The sequence below is a fragment of the Saprolegnia diclina genome (genome assembly GCF_000281045.1).
Source record: "Saprolegnia diclina VS20 unplaced genomic scaffold supercont1.29, whole genome shotgun sequence".
Taxonomy (NCBI): Eukaryota; Oomycota; class Saprolegniomycetes; order Saprolegniales; family Saprolegniaceae; genus Saprolegnia; species Saprolegnia diclina.
The window spans coordinates 64,871-83,976 of record NW_008246096.1 but is presented as its reverse complement, the minus strand read 5'-3'; the positions used below and the strand labels follow the sequence as shown (position 1 = coordinate 83,976).

At 58.7% G+C, this 19,106-nt stretch overlaps 8 protein-coding genes across 8 annotated transcripts; 4 read left to right on the top strand and 4 right to left on the bottom strand.

Moving 5' to 3' along the window:
• Positions 1 to 376: 376 nt before the first annotated feature.
• SDRG_09099 (hypothetical protein) lies at positions 377 to 2,701 on the bottom strand. The gene is made up of 3 exons (XM_008615012.1): positions 2,274 to 2,701; positions 2,030 to 2,227; positions 377 to 1,982 (listed from the first exon to the last, which is right to left on the bottom strand). Exons 1-3 carry the CDS (start codon positions 2,679 to 2,681, stop codon positions 411 to 413), a joined length of 2,178 nt encoding a protein of 725 aa, XP_008613234.1. The 5' UTR covers positions 2,682 to 2,701; the 3' UTR covers positions 377 to 410.
• A 197-nt stretch (positions 2,702 to 2,898) lies between these two features.
• SDRG_09098 (hypothetical protein) lies at positions 2,899 to 3,723 on the top strand. The gene is made up of 2 exons (XM_008615011.1): positions 2,899 to 3,212; positions 3,262 to 3,723. The coding sequence occupies exons 1-2, from the start codon at positions 2,902 to 2,904 to the stop codon at positions 3,662 to 3,664; spliced, it is 714 nt and encodes a 237-aa protein (XP_008613233.1). The 5' UTR covers positions 2,899 to 2,901; the 3' UTR covers positions 3,665 to 3,723.
• SDRG_09097 (hypothetical protein) lies at positions 3,674 to 7,018 on the bottom strand. The gene is made up of 10 exons (XM_008615010.1): positions 6,794 to 7,018; positions 6,675 to 6,752; positions 6,511 to 6,621; positions 5,727 to 6,464; positions 5,325 to 5,681; positions 5,030 to 5,265; positions 4,521 to 4,985; positions 4,133 to 4,472; positions 3,923 to 4,083; positions 3,674 to 3,865 (listed from the first exon to the last, which is right to left on the bottom strand). The coding sequence occupies exons 1-10, from the start codon at positions 7,007 to 7,009 to the stop codon at positions 3,745 to 3,747; spliced, it is 2,823 nt and encodes a 940-aa protein (XP_008613232.1). The 5' UTR covers positions 7,010 to 7,018; the 3' UTR covers positions 3,674 to 3,744.
• Positions 7,019 to 7,583: 565 nt separating this feature from the next.
• SDRG_09096 (hypothetical protein) lies at positions 7,584 to 8,284 on the top strand (the record flags this gene model as incomplete). Its single annotated transcript, XM_008615009.1, has 2 exons — positions 7,584 to 7,991; positions 8,036 to 8,284. 2 exons carry the CDS (start codon positions 7,584 to 7,586, stop codon positions 8,282 to 8,284), a joined length of 657 nt encoding a protein of 218 aa, XP_008613231.1.
• Positions 8,285 to 8,286: 2 nt separating this feature from the next.
• SDRG_09095 (hypothetical protein) lies at positions 8,287 to 9,397 on the bottom strand. Its single transcript, XM_008615008.1, has 2 exons — positions 8,656 to 9,397; positions 8,287 to 8,606 (listed from the first exon to the last, which is right to left on the bottom strand). Exons 1-2 carry the CDS (start codon positions 9,361 to 9,363, stop codon positions 8,370 to 8,372), a joined length of 945 nt encoding a protein of 314 aa, XP_008613230.1. The 5' UTR covers positions 9,364 to 9,397; the 3' UTR covers positions 8,287 to 8,369.
• Positions 9,398 to 9,820: 423 nt separating this feature from the next.
• On the bottom strand, positions 9,821 to 15,131 carry SDRG_09094 (hypothetical protein; the record flags this gene model as incomplete). The annotated part of the gene is made up of 10 exons (XM_008615007.1): positions 9,821 to 11,145; positions 11,196 to 11,361; positions 11,411 to 11,717; positions 11,778 to 12,207; positions 12,258 to 13,546; positions 13,597 to 13,795; positions 13,844 to 14,694; positions 14,737 to 14,944; positions 14,986 to 15,017; positions 15,068 to 15,131. 10 exons carry the CDS (start codon positions 15,129 to 15,131, stop codon positions 9,898 to 9,900), a joined length of 4,794 nt encoding a protein of 1,597 aa, XP_008613229.1. The 3' UTR covers positions 9,821 to 9,897.
• Positions 15,132 to 15,621: 490 nt separating this feature from the next.
• Positions 15,622 to 17,864, top strand: SDRG_09093 (TKL protein kinase). The gene is made up of 8 exons (XM_008615006.1): positions 15,622 to 15,843; positions 15,893 to 15,964; positions 16,008 to 16,076; positions 16,127 to 16,189; positions 16,251 to 16,379; positions 16,427 to 16,617; positions 16,662 to 17,106; positions 17,159 to 17,864. The coding sequence occupies exons 1-8, from the start codon at positions 15,641 to 15,643 to the stop codon at positions 17,808 to 17,810; spliced, it is 1,824 nt and encodes a 607-aa protein (XP_008613228.1). The 5' UTR covers positions 15,622 to 15,640; the 3' UTR covers positions 17,811 to 17,864.
• Positions 17,865 to 18,071: 207 nt separating this feature from the next.
• On the top strand, positions 18,072 to 19,104 carry SDRG_09092 (hypothetical protein; the record flags this gene model as incomplete). Its single annotated transcript, XM_008615005.1, has 6 exons — positions 18,072 to 18,246; positions 18,291 to 18,413; positions 18,458 to 18,580; positions 18,624 to 18,746; positions 18,797 to 18,919; positions 18,971 to 19,104. The coding sequence occupies 6 exons, from the start codon at positions 18,072 to 18,074 to the stop codon at positions 19,102 to 19,104; spliced, it is 801 nt and encodes a 266-aa protein (XP_008613227.1).
• Positions 19,105 to 19,106: the final 2 nt, after the last annotated feature.

Below are 19,106 nucleotides of genomic sequence, written 5' to 3'. Positions count from 1 at the left end.
GTCGATCCTATGGCAATTGGCGTACTATAGTTCCATGTCGTGCCGACTGTTCATTGGTAATTACAAGCAAGGCGCTGTGTTGGTCGTCGAGCGCCGCTAACCTGTATGAGTTGCGGGCTGTCCCACGACGGAGGAATATCATGGACTCATAGCGATGCAAAGTGAGCGCGACAAACGCGCAAGCCCATCAATAGAGGGCGTATTGACGCCAACTACGTCGTCTGGTTCCCTTCGCTCTCGGCGACAACCCTCTTTGGCACTACTCCGTTCCTCTCAGTCCCGCAATAGACCACGCGCGCTCCTTGCTTGACGCAACGGCCCCACAATTGCAGTGTACAGTGTGCTATCTAATTGCATGGTACTAGTTCCCGATCATCTCGATAGGATCAGATCAAAATGTCACTATTGGGTTAGACCAAGAGTGTTTTTGATGTCGCGAGTGTCTGGAGGCGAGTGACGTCGGCTGTCGTCAGATCGCCTTGGTTCTTCAGCAGCGAGAGAAGCCATTCCATTGTCTCAGCCGGCACGCTGCTCTGAAAAGCGTCACAAAGTGCAGGCAAGACCGTGGGCATTCCATGTGGAGGAAAATCAAGTGCGAGGTTGGTCACAGTCGTAAAGATACCTTGGGACACGAGCGCCAGAAGCGCCAAGCAGTCTTTGTCGGCGTTCTGGAGCTGCTGCTCCAGTGCGGTTTTGCGGGCAGTCAGAAGCGCGCGTTCCTTCTTTCGGTCGCACTTGCGCAGCGGCATGTTGAGTGCATCGGCGAGGACAGACATGTGGCGCACAAAATCGACGACCGATTGGCTGTCGCCCGTCGCCAGCGCCCACATCGTCTCGATTGCTGATGCAAACGAAGTGCTTTTCTGGAGCGCTTTCTGGTTGTCCAGACTGAGCTGCGTCAAGCGAGGCACCGGCGTTCCGTCGCGCTCGGGTACGAGAAGCGCAACGCCAACCAAATCGCAGACTTCGTACGCGTCTTGTACAAACGATAACACGAGGTTGCACAGATCCAACGCCGTCGTGGCCAAAAGATAGTCTTCCACGCTGTGGATCTCGGCATTCGCACGCACGAGGACCGAGAGCTTATGCCAGCCTTTGGACAAGCAGAGCAGCTGAACGTACAGCGCGTCGAAACGATCTTCAAATATGCTGTCAAGCTCTTGCTTGGTCGACGACCCGCCGCGGTGAATCGCCGAGAGCGCCTTGGCAGCTGCAGCTTCGTACAAGACGCGGGGTCGCAGCTCCGAGACGAGCCCCGCGACAAACGCGTCATCATCTTCACACTCTTCAAACCACTTGACAACAAGCTCTGCCATGGCCTCGGTCGACGGGACACCGCTCGACGCGTCACTCTCGCCGTCGTCATTGGAATGCATGAAATGCTTGCCCTTGGTGAACTTCGCCTTGACGTCGACCTTGCGTCCTTGGATCTTGTGCCGCACTGTCTCGGCGGCCAAACGCGCTGCTTGCGCCGCCGCGTGCTCGGCAAACTTGTCGTGCACTGCGCTCAAGAAGCCGCGGCTGGCCACGTACACGGACGCGATCGCGACGGCGGGCGACTGCTTGCGCATCGACAGGCGCGTTGTGCGCGCCACAAGCTCGGCGACACTGCGATCCGGCAGCGCCGGCGGCAAGACCGTGCGCGCATCGACCCACGAGACTTCCGTGCAGGCAGCGTCGATGGCGCCCTCCAGCGTCGCAAGGAAGGCGTCAGCAACAACCACGTCCGTGAGCGCAATGACATGCGGAAAGCTGCGCTTGAGAAACTCCAGGGGCCGCGCAATGTGGAGCTGGGACGCCATATCATGGAAGAGGTACCCGTTCGCGCCAAAGAATGCATCGACGTTCGCCCGCTGGACGTCCACGAAGATGGTGGGGACGTACTCGCGGCCGCGGAGCGAGCCTCGGAGCACGTTCTTTGCGATGAGGTCGGTCACGGTATCGGTAACGAGTCGCTCGTCCATACCTGTCGCCGCTACGATCTAGACATGCGCATGAGTCGCTCGGCGTTTGGCTCACGAAAAGGAACCTCGGGGATCGCTGTCGGGCGCGTAATGCCGGAAAACGACCCACGGATCTGGGCGACTTGACGCTCGACGTAAGCTTCCGTGTACAAGCTGTTGCCTTTGGCATGCGCATGGATGAGCGTGCCAAGGCGAGGGGTGATGACCGCCATCATAAAGTCGACCGGAAAGCCATACTGCTGCGCCAAGTCACCGATCGTCACCTAGAACCGAATATGAGCATGCATGCATCGGGCGTTGGCAGCGTACATGACCATGCTCGTGGAGGACTTCGTTCATGTCCTCCATGATGCCATCGAGGTACCACTCGGTGAACACCTCGTCGCCCATCACGGTGACGCGGTCTCGCCCGACGCTCTCGGAGGCGAGGTCTGCGCATGCCTTCTCGACGTACGCCATGTCGACGTTGGTCGTCGCGCAGAGGTCGCCAATCGAGACGCGGCCCATGTGGTTGAGCAGCGCGTCGGCCACCTCGTGGCGCAGCTGGCGGGGCGTCAGCATCGCGTTAGCACTGCGCGTGAAGATGACGTCGAGCTTCCCGAGCTGCTGCATCTTGAGGACGAGGTCGACGACGTGGCGCTCCGAGAGCTTGAGATTGCCCTCCTTGGTCTCCTGCGCGGCCGCAAGCTGGCGCTGGAGCGCCCGGATTTCGTCCATCGTCGTCTAATCGAGAATCGGATTGGCTGAAAAGGGGATGTTTTCCACCAATGAAAACGCGTCATTTATATCCTGAAAACATTCAAATCTCGAAAGATACGAGCCGCCAACTATTGCAAATGGTTCGAACAAAGACGAGCATACAAAGATGCAATGAGATGTATCTTGGCTTTGCGCGCTCTCACGACAGAGCTCATTTTACCTTTTGCACTCTCGGTCAATGGGCAACAACAACTCGTCCCCGCCACCCCCGCCGCCCGCACCGACGGCCCCGTCGACCCCCCCGCTGACTCTGACGTCGGGCGCGACGCTTTTAACGCAAACAACGACGCAAGGCAACAGCGCGACGATGAGCTTGGACTGCGGCAGCCCGACACTGCAGATCTCGCGCGTTATTTTTGCCTCATACGGCACGCCGAGCGGCAGTGGCCTCGGCGCCAAGTTTGGCACGTGCTATTCGGGGGTGTCTGAAAAGGTCGTCACCAGCGCGTGCGCTAAATTGCAGGCCTGCAGCGTGGCCGTCAACAACGGGTACGACCGCAGGCATTCTCCCCTGAAGTGTAATCATCTACTCCAATAGCAACTTTGGCGGCGATCCGTGCCCGGGCACTACCAAGCAGCTGACGGTCACCGCCGAGTGCACTGCGGCGCCGACATACCAGACGTGGGCTTATGTCGCCGAGCACGAGACGCTGAACCTCAAGTGCGCGAATGGCTACGTCATTTCGAGCGTCGACTATGCGTCGTACGGGTTGCCCACGGCCGGCTACACCAACGGGTGGTGCCACGCATCGTCGAGTGCCAGCGTCTTGACGCAACTCTGCGTCGGCCAAGGCTCCTGTGCAGTCCCGGCTCAGAACGCACTCTTCGTCGACCCTTGCGTTGGCGTCGTCAAGGCGCTCGCTGCCAAAGTCACGTGCAAGCAAGGTGCGGCGCCGGACGACGTTTGGACGCCGTACGTGCCCCCGACTTGCACGCCGTAGTGTCGTTCTCGACATGAGCGTTCCAACCACGTCGAAATCGACGACCTTATTGTCTTCTACTCAGTTTGCTTTCTGCAGCGCTAGATGGGAAGCGTCGACTCCAAGTAGGCCAAGTAGGCACTCGAGATGGCGTGTTGCATCGGTGGTACGAGCAATGCTGTCGCTTCCTTCAAAGGCTGCCGCATGGCCGCTGTGAGCTCTCTACACCACATTCACCATACGCGTCACACAGTGGTCGAAATGACGAGGTGTTTGTACGCTTGGGTTGGCATGGCTGTGAACCGAAGCAGGTCAAGGACATCGATGACGAAACTCGGTCTGTCGCTTCCATCTGCATGCCCGAGGAGGCCGACCAGCTGCGGCACGTGGCTTCGAAATAGCACTCTTGCTTGCACGATAAATTTGCTCGCAATCACGGTCTACCTCGCCTCGATGAGCATGCATCTATCTTCCTTCGCTATCGTGTACCAAAAGCTGCAGCAGGAGCGCCGCAAGTGCCGTCACATCCTCGGAGGTGACAGCTGCCAGGCTCCACGTCAGACTTCTTACGAGCCGTTGCAATACGATATTGTAGTCCCGTTTCCAGCGTCCGCCCGAAGCCTTGAAGAGCCCGAGGGCCTTGACGCACGGAAGAAGTGCCGTGCAAAGCATCCGAACGAGGTCAGTTGACGGCGGGAGCTCGCCCTCCTCGACGCGTCGAAAGATGGATGCATACAAGCGAAACAACCGTCCGCAGCGATGCCACGCCGTCACAGGCTCTTCCATGGCTGTCGGCGCTTCGAAGCGTCGAGTACCCTCGGCGACTAGCCTAGCGCAGTCATTATCAGCGTCTCTTGAGCGCAAGTCGACAATTAACATCAGAGTGTGCACGAGATCCACAACAAACACCGGGTCTCGAAGCGCCACATATGGCAGCGCACAGACCAGTCGTAGCGACCGCAGTAAAGGCAAAAGGACATGGGAGAACGAGGAGTCGTGGATCGTGGCGAGGCTAATCGCACGCAGCAAATGAAAGACGAAAGCACTGGCCGCAGTGACATCAGTCGGAACGTCTCCACGAGCCAAGAGATACGTCGTTGCGTCTTTCAGTGGACTGCATGCCGGCAGCTCTGTACTAGTAGCACGAGACAAGGGCGTCGCGAGCTCGAGCGATTTGTCGTAAAGACTCTGTCGCGCATCTTCAAGGTCGTCCGGTTCTGTCGAAGATGCTGCGAACGGGAAGAGGACCATTGGTGGCGCCGCAGGGTACGCAAAGGACCACAGCATCCATTCCATTCCTGCGTTGACGACCGAAAGCGCCAATATACGCATATCTGGAAACCTAAGCCAACGTGCTGCACAAGCTATATCCTACAAAGGTCGTACGATGGTGCGTGGTGCGCAGCGACAGCGAGACGCGCCACGATGGCCGATGCCGGCGCGGTACCTAGCGCATGTGGCAACATCTCGAGAAGGTGCTGCAGCGCGTTGCGGACGTCATGTGACGACGTCATGTCTTTGGAGTTTTGCAAGACACGGGCCCAGACGCAATAGATGGTATTCTCCTGCTCGTCGCGATGGGCCAAGCTGAGAGCGGAGAGGCATGCGTCGAGGATCGATTTCTACATAGCAAGAGGTCAGCTTATTGCAGTCGAATCCATCTTATTAGAGGGGTACGAACATTCGATGTCGACGCCCAAGGATACGCTGGCTGGTGCAGCAGCACCAAAAGCAGTCGCCAGAGCTCCAAGCCGCTCGCTGGGCTCGGAGGTGGGCCGAGGAGAAAGCGCACTGTTGTCGCTGCGAGTGCCGCCAAGTCATCGCTGAGAATCACGCGGGTTTGGTACGGCGCGGGCGGGTCCACAAGTAGCTGCAGCGTCTCACACACGCCGATCAAGACACTCGCGGGCAGCGATGCACTACTGTTTGAGAAGAGGGTGACGACGGGCATGTGAGGTGAGCCTCGGCAACACAAGTGCACAATGCACAAGAGTGCGGACGCGTCACGGACCGAGAGAGCTACATTTGCTGCTGTCATCTGCGTTCAACATGAAAAAGATTCAGAGCGTGGAATTGAACCCACCGCGTCGGAGGTCGCTTGAAAAAGAGCAGCCAGCACAAGCGCATCGAGCGATATCGTTGCCGGGACGAGAGACGCCAGGTTGTAGGCTTGAACGAGCTTTGCCACGCTGCCAAGTCGTTTGGGTCGCTTGCCCGGTGCAGTTGATGCAAACCGGTTTGCGATCGTCGTCAAGAGCACTGAATCGTCCAATTGCGGGGGATCATGGCAAGCAATGTAGCTGCAAAGCATGGCAGCGAGCGACCACCACGACTCGTCCGACACAAACGGAAGGAGAAGCAGGCCCCACAAGTGGGAGAGCGAGGGCCACGCCGCAAGCTCCGACCTCGAGGCTGCTGTGCCAATGGTTTCAAGAAAGCTCTTGCCCTGGACATTGACTGCGAACGGCAGCGACGATGGCCACTGCATCGGACGAACAAGGCCCGCGGCAGAAACGTCATTTGAGGCTTCCGTGTCGAGGCCTGTGAGCCAGGAAGCGAGCAGTGCTGGCGCTTCCTTCGTGCTTAAAAGGTGCGGCGAAAGCACCAACAGATACAAATAGAAGCAGACGTTGGGCTCGACGCAAGTACTCCACGGTGAGACAAGCTGCAGTGACGTGATGGCGTCAGCCATCTCGGTCACTAGAGCGCTCTGTGCCTCTTGCGTCGGTGCCAAGGCGAGCGCCTCGATGGCCAAGGCTAGTGTTGCTTCTTGAAGAGGGGCCACTGCACCCGACACGCTTTTTTCTGTAGAGTTGAGCATCTATGGTACCCCATTCGATAGCCAAGATTAGGTACAGGTCGTGTACTGGCCAGAGGGTTAAAAGACCGGAAAACAAAGCCGCCCGAACGCGCTTCTCTGTGCTCGAGCTTTGGTTGACGGCGCGAGCGACGACGTAGAAGACATGTGCTACGCAAACCTAATCCCAAGACTTGTTGGTCAAATGGCCCAACGACTCGAGTAAACGGATACCGCCAATTCCGGGCGTGATACGACGGAAGGCAGCGATAGCTGGCTCGTTAGCTCCATGAGAAGCCCGTCGCAGGTCGTCTACTCGTCTCGTCACAGATTTTTCGCAGCAGTGGACGCACCAACGCCTGTACGAACGACGCACTGATGCAAAGCGCGCGCGTGAGTGCGAAGAGACTCGTGTTCTTTGCTTGCAAGCCTGCTTGAAGTCCTGGAAGCAGCTTGTGCCGCAGAAGAGTTTGCATCTTGGTGTCATCCGTCCACTGTGCCGCAGAGTCGAGCAAAACAGGCTCTGCCTGTGCGAGGAGTGCCACGTACTTCTTGGCTGCCGTCTCCATTCCGGGTCGTCCTATCAATAGGACCGCAAGATGTGATTGGCGGGAGCGATAATCGGTTCTTCGCAATCTATAAGTTAGATTTCACGCTACGTTCTGATAGTAGAAGCGGCATGAAATTGCTCGCGCACTGGGTGCACAGCACCGGCATGTACTAGTTGCCGTTCTTACATTGCTCTCACATCACATAATATTATCTTATCGGCACACCCTAAGCCTGGGAGTATTCAGAAGAGTGAACCAATGTTGCGACAGATCATTTGCACAGAGCTCTCAAGACTGCTCTGTGCTGCCGGTGTTGTGTTTTGCAGATGCTGAGGTCGCCCATGTTCATGATCTTGAGCTGCCAGACGAGGGAATGGACTACGCGTTCATTCATAGAGTGAGCTTATCGCAGAATACTTTGTATGGGCCCGCTGATTCCGCTCGAAGTTGAAAGGTTGTTCATGGCAGTGACACTGAGGCGTGTATCAAAACATCTCTATCGCACGATTTGATTGGCTACCGCTCAACAAGCGCAGCGATGCCATTGGCTGAAAAATGTTGCCGATGTCCACTCCTTGGTTGATTTTGCAACATGGACGAGCATGGCGTGTTTCTGAGCCTGGGCGACGTCGCGCAGCCGCCGGCGCAGGAGACGCCGATGGACACAACCACGTTCGACGGCGTGCCGTCCAAGGTGACCGACACGGCGACGCTCGGCGCCATCGAGCGTAACCTCGGCTACGTGCCCACGAACCTCATCACGGTCGCCGCGTTCCACGAGAGCGACGAGCACGGCCACGAGCCCGCGGTCCTCAAACTCTACCCGCTGCGCAACTGCATGGACGCGTACAAGAAGCACGAGCGCGCATACATTGAGCCGTTCCCGACGACCTTCTGGCTCGCGTCAACCGAGCTCAAGGAAAAGGTGTCGGTGCTCGAAGGCATGGGGTTCGTCGATATCTTCACCGAGCGGTTAACGTCCAACCCCGAGTACCTCGAGGTATGATTGTGTACCATCACCTGGCATCTTATGATGTGGTATAGGCCATGGCAATGGCGCACCAGAGCTACGCCGACCTGCGCTACGGGCTCCTGACGCCCCGCGACATGGCCATCGTCGAGGCCAAGGGCTGGCAACGTGCGCTCAAGCACGTAGGCATTGCGGGCATTCGCAACCGCGCGTCCGTCAAGTGCCTCCACACGCACTACGCCCACTACCTTGCGACCAAGACCAACATTGTCGGCGCCTGGGTGCAAGAAGCACTGGACGACCTCGCTGTGCAGGCCGCGTAAGCTTTTCAAACCGCTGTATAGACGATCGTTTCGGTATATATTCCAGTGTAAGGTCGAAGAGGCTGGCAACCAAAAGCCAAGGGATCTACGACTTGGCTTCGACTTCCATCGTGTAGTCGTAGTCGATTGTGGGGATGACCGACTGGAGAAACTTGAGAAAGATAAACATGTACTGGTCGCTGCGAATCTCCTTGCCGCCGCCCATGAGGTTGGCCACAATACGCTTCATGACGGCGCCGTGCTGGCACGGATGGATGGCCGCATGGGGGATACCTGGCATGTGCGGGTGCGGGTCAAGCGTCACCGTCTTGTTGGCATAGTCCTAGCACGCGCGCATTGAGCTCAACTTATAAAGAAACCATGGCGCGCACCTGCATGATGTCCTGGAGCATGTCGTCGGGCTTGAGCGGCGCGCCGCTCTCCTCGTACCCAAACAGCCACACGCGCGGCGTCCGGTAGTACTTGTCGTACGTGATCGAGAGGTCGTACGTGCGCGTGTACACGAGGTTGCCATCCGCATCGGTCTCAAGCGGCTCGGGCTCAGTCGCTGCAATATACGTCAGCGCCGCCTCGTCATCCTCAACGATATTGTCGGCGTCTTCAAACGAGCTCAGATCCGGCACCGCGTCATTCGATGACGTGATATGAAAGTGCTCGTCGACGAGCGCGCTGAGAATGTTGACGCTGCCCGTCGCCGGCGCCTCGGCGTCGAGCGAGATGTGCTGCAGCCGCTCGACTTGGTCGTCGTCGTGGAGCGCAGTCGTATTGTTGTTGTGCGTTGCGAGCCACTCGCTGTCTTCGTCGTCGGCCAGCGCCGTCTCGCCGGCGTAATCTTGCTCGAGCGACGTGACGCGGCGCCGGCAAGGCACGCCCGTCGTGCGCAAAAACTGCTTGTGCGGCGGCAGGTACGCCTTGCGGGCACTGACGTCGCCGCCTTCCCAGCGCCACGTGGGGCACTTGTAGCACAGCTGGTCGCCAGCCGCGACAAACTCCTCGGGCGTGAGCACGCCGTCGGTCACAAAGCCCGACTCGGACAGCACCGGCGTGAGGTACTCGCGGACGTTCTGGAAGAGGTTCATGCGGCGAAGAAGAGAATTCGGCTTTCGAGAGTAGATTTGGATCCGAGAAGCATCAAATTGTAGAGGTTCTCGACCTGTCGCACGCCGCTGACTAATCGCACGCAACTCAAAAGACCACCACGTGCGTCGTGGCGCTGGCGAAGAGGTGGCCTGGACGACTCGAGTCATGATGGAAAGCGTGGCATGCTAGCGCTTGTTGGATTCAACAGGATAGGACAGAGGCACAGGACAGCGTTGTGGCGGTGCGAGACCGTGGCTGGGTTGTTTGGCTAAACGCACACAACCGGGTTCAACGAAGCCTTGGTCAGAGTGGGGGTGGCCCGTTTGTCAAGATTTCGCTATATCATGAGTATAATTTGTGTACATACACATTTTGTACATAGTTACTCGTTAGTGTTGTCGTGCTCTGTTCTAATAGCGTGGTGTCGCAGCGGCTGAATCGACCAACGACGTATCCCCTACCCCTCATCGAGCGAATGACAGTGATCGTTGAAAATATATATTTGTCGAGATGGATAAACCAACTCGAGACGGCTACATGGACGCTTCAGAGCCAGCGTCCATGTCTTCGTTCTCGTCGGCGGCGTCGGGCGTCCCGTCCATGACGACGTCTTCGTCACCCGTGTCGTTGGCAACAATCTCCATCGCCTCGGGCGTCGGCACTTGCACGTCCATCGCAGTGTCGCTCTCGTACGCGTCGCCCATTGGCTCGTCGACCACCTCCATAGCGTCGTCCATTGGCGCATTCTCGACCATCTCCATGGTCTCGATCGGGGCGTGGGCAAGTGTCGGGGCAGCTTGGGCAATCGAAGCAAACACCGACGGCGCTTCGGGAACAACGACCGTTGCAGCGACCACGGCTGAAGCGCTTTCGACCACCAAGGTAGCTTCATTCGTCGCTGTAGTGTTAGGTGCCGGGACGGCGTGAGCGACCGCGACAGTGTTGGCAACTGGAGCGCCGTCCAACACCGGCGCAGCTTCGACCACGGGCGCAGCTTCGGCTACTGGAGCCACTTCGACCACCGATGCAGCTTCGACCACCGATGCAGCTTCGACCACCGATGCAGCGTCGGCAACCAACGTTTCGTCCGTCACTGGTGCAGCAGCGACAACCAATGTTGCTTCGACTGCTGCGGTAGCTTCAGCGACTGGCGTCTCGTCGGCAACTGGAGCCGCCTCGTCCAAAGCGGCAGCCTCGACTGTGGATAAATCATCCGTCACCGGGGCCTCTTGGACGTTGTCTGAGCTCATCTCAACGGCAGTGGCTTCGTCGTTCCCAGATAACTCGGTGGGACTCTCGTTGGCTCCAGCGTCGTGGGCCCGAGGTTCGTCGTCATCCACCGTCTGCGCTCCGTCCGTGTCTGTTGTCGGAATATCTTCTTCGTTGTTGGACAAGGCGAGCGACGCGTGAATCGGCGCGTGTGCCGCCGCCGCGAGGGCTTCGCGCTTGATGGCGATCGCGATTGTTTTGCGCGCCACCTCGTCGTCGTCGTCATCGATAAAGATCGTATCCTCGTCAATCTCGCGCGCCAAGAGCGCGGCCAAGCGACTCGACGTCGACGTCGGCGCAACTTCGGTCTTGACAATGGCCTCGCCATCGTCTTTTTCTTCTTCTTCGTCGTCACCGACGTCGCAAAACGCGTCAATGTGCGCAGCCACCGACTTGGCCAGCGAGTTGGTTTCCTCTCGGACGTCGTAGCCGCCTTCGAGCACCGAGATGACGCGGCCGTGGCAGCACCGGTCCGCGAGTGCCAGCACTTCTTTGGTCGCCCACGCATAGTCCTACGTCCATCCCTTCCATTTCCAACGATCCATGAGCGTCATGTCAGTACCGCTTCCACGTAGCCGGCCGGTGCCGTCGAGTTTTTCCCCACGGCCGCTTGCCCGCCAATAATGTCGTCTTTATGGCCGTCAAAGCCGGCCGAGATGAAGATTATATCGGGCTGGAAGGCTTCCATCGCAGGCAGCACCGTATCCCGCAGGGCCGCACGGAAGGCCCTACAGATAAGCATCTCAGATCCTCTTGCGCAATAGATCTTAGTCGTACTCGGAACCCGAGCCCAGCCCCGTGTCGGTCAACCCCACGTTCACAATGTTGGCGTCCGACCCCGTCGGGCCCGTACCAGGAAAAAAGTGTTCGACAAACAAGTGGATCGATGAAAAGAACGAGCGCGGGTCGCCGCGAAGGAGCTCCTCCGTGCCGTTGCCGTGGTGAATGTCCCAGTCGAGCACCGCGACGCGCGTCACGGACGGGTGCATACGAGCATGCAGCGCGCCAATCACCACATTGTTGAGGAGACAAAAGCCCGACGACGACGCCGTTGGTGTCCGGCCATGCCGACCGACGTGATGACCTATCCATATATATTAGTCATCGACATTTTGCGACCAAGAAATGATAGCAAACAGCGTACCGGGCGGTCGCACCAAGCAGACAGCGTTCTTGTAGTCGCCTTGGAGCACCTTGTCGACTGCCATGCACACCGTACCGGCGGCAATGCGCGCCACGTCCCACGAGTTGGCGCTGACGTACGTGTCCATGACGTTGCTGCTCTGCAGCGCGGCGACACGGAACGCGCCCCCCGCGTTGGCAAATGGCCGGATCGCGTCTGGTAGAGGCTGCGTCGCCCCGTCATTGTCGTCGCCAGGGTCCGTCTCAAAGACCAGTGCGTCGCTGGAGGCTTCCGTCGCACGCGCCTTGAGCTGCGAGAGGTACTGCGGCGAGTGCACAAGCAGCAACATGGCCTCGGACGGCGAGAGTGCGTCGGCATTTGCGTCCAGTCGGTGCACATGGAGCGTCCGCGGGTGTTGCTCGCTCAAGTCCGACAACGTGGCCACGACGCGCTACACGAATCCGCCTGTGTGCGCTTCAAACGAGGTGAAAGCGAGGTTACCGTGAGCCGGGCCGGGCACTCGGGATGCTCCTTGGGCGTCTCGTGCTTGACACACACCGGATGGTACAGCACGAGCGTCGACGTCGTCCGCGTCTTCTCAGTTGAGGCAGCGGGGGCCGCCACCGCCGACTCGAGCGTCGACACGAGCAAGTCCTGAAGCTCGTTGATCGTGTTGGTGGGCTCGGCCTTGATCATGATGGTCGGCGCCGATGTGGCGTCCTGGAGGTACGTTTTGGTGTTGGCTGCTTCGAGAAGTGTTGCGGGCCACTCGAAAGCTTCCCACTTCTGGACGAGCGACCGCACCGTGTCCTGGAGGCTTTGGACGTCGCCGACGGCGCCCTGCGTCTCGATGGCTTTGGTCATCGAGCGCGCGACGAGGTAGAGGATCTCGGTCGCTGCATGCTTCTCCTTCCAGAGCCCATGCAACTCGCGCGTGAAAAAGCGTACGTAGCTCTCCGACACAAAGTCATCGTCAAGGCCGTCCGCGAGGAGCTCGGTGAGGGCCGAGACGTAGTACGCAAACTCGGTTTGGAACGTCTTGAGGCGGCGCGTGAGCGTGGCCACGTACGACGCGAGGTGCTGCATGCACGTTTCGAGCACCGCCGCCACGTTGGGCGACACAAAATGGTCGATCGTCTGGAGAAACACAAGGTCGTGCTCGGCGCTCTCGCGAATGACGCGCTGCGCGTCGACTTCGGCGTTGTGCGCAGCGTCGATGGCCGGCCACTGCTCCAAGAAGGCGTCGTGCTTGGTCTCGGTCGCACGCATCTTCTCGACGCTCTTTTTTTTGCTTTCCAAGAGGCTCTTGACGTCTTTGCGGAGCGAATGCTCGTGGTCGAACGCCGTCGTCAGGAGCGAGACAATGTCCTCTTGCGACGTAGCCGAGAGGTCGACCTTGTACGTGAACGCGTCCAACTCGTTGATGCTGTGGGCCGCGACGTCGTCAAGCGACCACAGCAACGGCGTGCCGTCGGATAGCTCCTTGCGCGTCAGCGTCTGCAGCGGGTAGAGCTCGTAGACGTCGCCCGCCGGTTGCTCGATCGCGATGCAGCATTCGTCCACGAGCATCGTGCCGTCTTCGAGCTTGAGCGGCGTCGTCTTGACGTACTTGCAGTTGGGGAAATACCCCGAGTCGTCGACGGGCCGCCCCGACGGCTCGAAGACTCGAATGGCCGTCGCCATAAAGTCCTCGAGCTCTTGAATCAACATGTCTTCGGCCGCCTTCTTGCGGATAAAGCTTGTGCGGGTTGCCAGGAGGGTCGTGAGGGCCTTGTTGAGCGACTTGCTATCTAGGATCATACAAACACGTCGATCAAATCGGCACATACTCCTAGCGCACCGTCAAAGTCGGTTTTGGTCGAAAAGTCGTTGATGGCTTTGCAGTACAGTATGTACTCGGTCGGCGCCAGGAGCTCGATAAAGCAGCCGGCGGGCGGCGGGTTGAGGAAGAGCCCCGTCGGCGACTTTTCTTGGTAGTACTTGGACTCTTGGACGATGCTATCGACGGATGCATCCACGGCCGCGCACGCCTCGCGCAACTAGACGCGGCGTGTTGTCTGCTCAATGCATGACTAGGTAGTAAGTACCTTTTTGTCGGTGGAGCTAAAGGCTTCGAGAATCTCGGGGCCGGCTTCGATCCCGTCGGCGTCCAATGACGGCCACTGCACGCGGCGTGTGGCCTCCATAAGCTTGCGCGTCTGGTCCAACTTCTTGGTCCAATCGCGGAGCTTTCCGACGTTCTTGTTGTAGCGGTTGTCGGGAATCACGTACGATGGTGCGGTCGTCGTCGTCTCGGCCAAGTACTCGGGGAGACGGTTGGGAAAGTTGAGCGGCGTGCCCCGGCAGTAGTGCTTGACGGCCGCCCGGTCATAGGCTTCGGCGGCTTCTTCGGGCGACTCGAACTCGCCGAGATGCACGAGCTTCTCAATGATCCTGAGCTGCGCGATCGAGTGGTCAGGAAACACGTGGACGCCAATGTAGTCGGTCGGGATCTCGCCCTCGAGCTTGCGCTTCTTGGCCGAGGGAGGTTCGGGCTCGGTCGCACGCTTCTGCCCGCGCACGTCGGTCTTGGTGCGGCGGGAGGCCCGGCGTGCGGCGTCCTCGACGTCCGTGCGCAGCGGCTTGCCGGCACGGCGATAGTCTTCGAGCTTGGCCGGAAAGTTGAAGCTGACAACACCGACGTCGCGGTCCTCGGTGAGCGCGAGGTTGAAAGCAAACTGGTCGTACGCCTTGGCGGCCGCAGCTTCCGTCTCGTATGCGTTCGCATCCTTGTTGCTGCTGACGCGGAGATGGACGGTCGGGATGTCGGCGACGAAAGGCTTGTAAAAGACCTTGGAGCACTTGCCGTTCTCGCGCTTGAGCCAGCGCCGCAAGACGCCGACAAAGCCTTTGCACGGACGGAGCTCGAACCGGTCGGACGCTGCGCTTACTGTCTCCTCTATAGCATACTGGTTAGCGTTGCGAGGTACATGTAGCGTACGATCGTCTGGACGAGCGCGAAACTCATACGCGGGCCCGTTGCAGCATGCAGGGCAGTAGAAGTTGTCTTCGGGCACATCCTCGAGCGGAGGATCGAGGCAGTACGTGTGGTACTCGGCAGCGCAGTTGGGGCCGTCGCACAGCAAAATGTTGTCCGCGTTGTTGTCGAAGCCGCAGATGGTGCAGCCCGAGGCGGCCTCGTCGCCACCCTACGCGCGATGAGCGCCATGGTCGCATCCATCGCATCTACCTTGATGCTGCTTGATGTGGAGCGAGGAAGGTCTGCATGCAGCCATGAGCGCGACGAAGATGATGGCTTGCGACCAGCTTACCTGCCATGTTGCCTGCGTCCGGAATGTTGGCCGTCTGGGTTGGTGTCGGCTTAAGTCCTCCCATTCAAGTACGCTTTTCGGTAGGTACGGAGCGTACTTAGTAGTGTTGTATCAAGTCGGTATCGAGGTGGCCTGATTCAGAGTTGGGGTTGCGATAGCTCATATCTGTGATGCTGTTGGCGCCCTACTGAGCAGGTGAACGCTCAGCGAACAGCATTGCGCCCTCCGCTTGGTATCTTCTGGGCGACATGCTCACCTAGACACCTACATGTGCGATTCAAGCACACTACCAGTGGCGTTACTGGAGGTCTAATTCAACATCAGTCGACTTGGATCGGTGCACCTCTCTTGTCTGGAGCAGCGCAGGCAACCTTGACGGCCGGCCCGAGCGTCTCGTGGCCCAGATCTGCGTCGTGGACGGGACGTAGGAAGAGAGCCATGGTGCAGCTTGTCACAAACCTGTGCAAAGCTGTCCAGAGCGATATTACCACAAGTTACGGATACGCAACAACCGTATCCGGTATTCTTGCCGCATCCAACCTGCATTACCAATTCTTCTGTGCAGCACACGCCATGGGTGTCGGGTCCTGCGCTGCCATGGGGAACCCGCCGGACCTCGCGATCCTTACCATTGGCACGGGCGGCTACTGCAGCCAAGGAATGATCTGCGTCCTCAACGCCACGTGCCAAGCCACGCTCGAGGAGCCGGACACGCGGGCGTCCTTTGGCAGCATCACGCAGATCGGCGCCCTCACCAACTACCGCAACCCGTCGCTGTACGTCGCCTCGTCCTGCGCCCTGACGAACATCACGAATCCTTCCTAGGCGCGTCCGCTTCTCGCCCAAGGTGCTTCGAGATACGTCCAAGCTGCTGTGGCCGGCCGGTCTCGTCACACTGTAGGCTCCTGTCGTAAAGCGTTGCGTCACAACCCCTCGGTAGCGAGCTCTCGTACAATGAGCTGACAGAGATCCCGTCGTCGATGACATGGCCCTTGGCGCTTCAGTCGCTGTACGTGGATAAGCCTCGTATAGCCAACCACGAAGCGAATGCGTTTGTAGGAACTTGATGGTCAACAACTTGACGACGCTGCCCACCAACTTGCCTGCGACGATTCTGAGCCTGTACGTCCATTCCTACGTGCCTGATTTAGCATCTAAATCATGCTCTTGCCGTGGGTCGTAGGGATCTGCAGTCGAACTTGATGAAATCGCTCGCCAACGCCGATCTGTCGCACTTGGAGTCGTTTGCGACCAATGGCAACCCAGTTACGAGCATCGTCAACGTGACGTTCTCGCCCAAACTCAAGACTTTGTACATACATTGTATGTCTGGACTCTCGCTCAGGTTCTCTTGTGTAGTGACTGTGGCAGTAGCCAAGGCACGGTCGCCATCACCAACTTTATCGTGTCGCCAAGTACCTTTAAAGCGCTCAACGGGCTCAACAAGAGCTGCTCGGTCCTCCCCATTGCAAGTGACGCTGCGCTCTGCGCCAAGGCCAACGGCGCGCTCCAGACGATCTGGACCAACAATACGATCTGCGTCTACTCGGGTATGTTCTCTCGCATCGCTTGTCGCTAAGATCTGCAACTCTAGACGCGACACCGGCACCGACCGCCGCCACGATCAATGACGCAACGTCGAACGGGAGCTCCAGCAACACGGGCACGATCGTCGGTGTCGTCGTCGGTGTCGTCGTCCTGGTTCTCCTCGCGCTTGGCGCCTACTGCTACTGCCGCCGGCGCAAGCAAGCGCATGAGAACGTTACCACGACAGTCGAGGCGCCTTACTCGCACGCGTCGGCCACACCGCGCACGGCGACGGGGTCGCAGGATCAGACGTTCAACCTCCAGGAGCTGGCCACGCACCGGCTGGATGCGACCGAGGTCGTCATCAAGGACAAGATTGCAACCGGGGCGTTTGGCGAAGTCTGGCGCGCCGAGTACAAGCACAAGACAGTCGCTGTCAAGATGCTGCTGCACACACGGTCGTCCGCGGTCGACGTGCAGGGCCTTGTAGACGAGATCAAGCTCCTCGCCCAGTGCGTATACCTTTGCTCGTTCAACGGAATGCCAACACTACCCTCGCTATAGGTTTGACTCGCCGCACATTGTATCCTTGATTGGCGCGACGTGGACGACTCCGTCCTCGATCCGGTGTGTGCTCGAGTACATGAACATGGGCGACCTCCGCGACTACCTCGCCAACCACAAGCCGAACGAGTTTTCGTGGAGCGCCAAGATCTCGTGCATTCACAGCATCGTGTACGCACTTGTGTACTTGCACTCGATGCAGATCATCCACCGCGACCTCAAGTCGCGCAACGTGCTTCTCGACTCGGCCAAAGGCACCAAACTCACCGACTTTGGCGTCTCCAAGGAAGACACGCACGAAACCATGACCGTTGGCGTCGGCACGTACCGCTGGATGGCGCCCGAGATCCTCCAGTTCAACCACTACACGGTGGCGGCCGACATCTTTTCGTTTGGCATGCTCTTGTCCGAGTTTGACTCGCACCAAATCCCGTACGCCGGTGTTATCAACGAGAAGAACGGCAAGCCGCTCGTGGACACGGCGATCATGGGCATGGTGATTGCGGGCTCGTTGAAGCCGACGTTCTCGGCCAAAATGCCGAGCTGGCTCCGCGACGTGGCGACGCAGTGCGTAGCGTCCGAGCCCAACGATCGTCCGACTGCGTACAAGCTCGCGCATATCTTCCGCGACCACGTCCAGGAGAGTCTTTAACGTGTATGAAATAAGCTCGGATTGGCCGACTTTGCGCATGACAATGGTTTCCAGTCAAACAAGTTGTCAAGCCATGTAGGCGATTTCGATCTTGACCAGAGCGTGCGATACTCTATAAAAACGCAATTTTTTACCGGACGCGTGTACCAACACCCGCACGATAACGTGATAAATTGCGTGCAGTGAGACTGTGTTGCGCGTCCGGATACGGATACCGTTAGATACGTTCTTCGTCATTTTCGGGAGCGACGGTTGCGGGCGATGGGGGCCTCAGGATCGAAGGGCAGCAAGGAAGAGTTCACGTACGAAGACTCGGACGAGGGCTTCACGGAGGCCTTGAAGGTCAACCTCCAGCGGCTCATCGCGTACGCCAAGAGCGCCGACGCCAGCTTGCAGAGAGAAGTCGCCGAGAAGCTCGCGAACGAAGCGGTCAAGCGTGCGTGCACGTGCTGCGACGATGGAGGCTCATGGCGCCTGTAGCGGATCGCCAAGTGCAAATTGTCGAGCTCGATGGCCTCCAGCTGCTCTTGCCCTTGACGCAGTCCAAGGACACGGAGGTGCAGCGCCTCGCCGCTCATGCGCTCGCAAACCTCTCCGTCAACTGTACAGCTTGGTACGATGCTGGCCATTCTCATGCAGTGTATTAGCGGACAACCAAACCAAGATGGCGAACGAAGGCGGCATTGACATGCTCATCGATCTCTTGGCGTCGGACAACGAACACGTGCAGCGCCAGGCGGCGAAAGCCCTGGCGAACCTTGGCGTCAACGGTACAGCGGCGATGCGTCTCGCCGGTGCTGATACCGATGATAGTCGACAACAAGGAAAAGATTGCCAAGGCGGGCGGGATCAAGCCACTCATCAAGTTGGCGTGCTCCAAGCAAGTCGGCGTCGCCGTCGAGGCCATTGCCGCGCTCGCCAACTTGGCTGTCAACGGTATGCGACTCGACATCTTCCAACAAAAGTTGTGAATGTGGTGTATGTAGATGCGAACGAAGTGGAAATTGCACGTGAAGGTGGCTTGGAACCGATCATTCGCGGGGCCAAGTCGGACTCGATGGAGCTGCAGTCGCAGGTCGCGCGTGCGCTGCGCAACCTGTCCGTCAATGGTGCGACTAACTCGTGTGGACGATGCATCTCTCATGTATCGCGATGAATAGCTGAGAACAAGGAGCTCATCGTGCGCCTTGGCGGCGTTGACGCGCTGCAGTTTCTCGTGCGTTCGCCCAACGACCGCATTTGCCAGCAAGCCACGCGCGCGCTTGTGAACCTCGGCGTGAGCACGTCAGATTAGCA

Bases quoted from the DNA above. Each gene is read 5' to 3' on its own strand.
- SDRG_09093 (XM_008615006.1), top strand. From the start codon at position 15,641: ATGGGTGTCGGGTCCTGCGCTGCCATGGGGAACCCGCCGGACCTCGCG. The intron at 16,618-16,661 runs GTATGTTCTCTC...CTGCAACTCTAG, and splicing joins TACGATCTGCGTCTACTCGG to ACGCGACACCGGCACCGACC. The intron at 17,107-17,158 runs GTGCGTATACCT...CCCTCGCTATAG, and splicing joins GAGATCAAGCTCCTCGCCCA to GTTTGACTCGCCGCACATTG.
- SDRG_09099 (XM_008615012.1), bottom strand. From the start codon at position 2,681: ATGGACGAAATCCGGGCGCTCCAGCGCCAGCTTGCGGCCGCGCAGGAG. The intron at 2,228-2,273 runs GTACGCTGCCAA...ATTCGGTTCTAG, and splicing joins TCCTCCACGAGCATGGTCAT to GTGACGATCGGTGACTTGGC. The intron at 1,983-2,029 runs GTTCCTTTTCGT...GCGCATGTCTAG, and splicing joins GCCCGACAGCGATCCCCGAG to ATCGTAGCGGCGACAGGTAT.
- SDRG_09098 (XM_008615011.1), top strand. From the start codon at position 2,902: ATGGGCAACAACAACTCGTCCCCGCCACCCCCGCCGCCCGCACCGACG. The intron at 3,213-3,261 runs GTACGACCGCAG...CTACTCCAATAG, and splicing joins AGCGTGGCCGTCAACAACGG to CAACTTTGGCGGCGATCCGT.
- SDRG_09097 (XM_008615010.1), bottom strand. From the start codon at position 7,009: ATGGAGACGGCAGCCAAGAAGTACGTGGCACTCCTCGCACAGGCAGAG. The intron at 5,266-5,324 runs GTTCGTACCCCT...CTTGCTATGTAG, and splicing joins CTTGGGCGTCGACATCGAAT to AAATCGATCCTCGACGCATG. The intron at 4,473-4,520 runs GTTAATTGTCGA...TGACTGCGCTAG, and splicing joins GATCTCGTGCACACTCTGAT to GCTAGTCGCCGAGGGTACTC.
- SDRG_09095 (XM_008615008.1), bottom strand. From the start codon at position 9,363: ATGAACCTCTTCCAGAACGTCCGCGAGTACCTCACGCCGGTGCTGTCC. The intron at 8,607-8,655 runs GTGCGCGCCATG...CGCGCGTGCTAG, and splicing joins TGCTCCAGGACATCATGCAG to GACTATGCCAACAAGACGGT.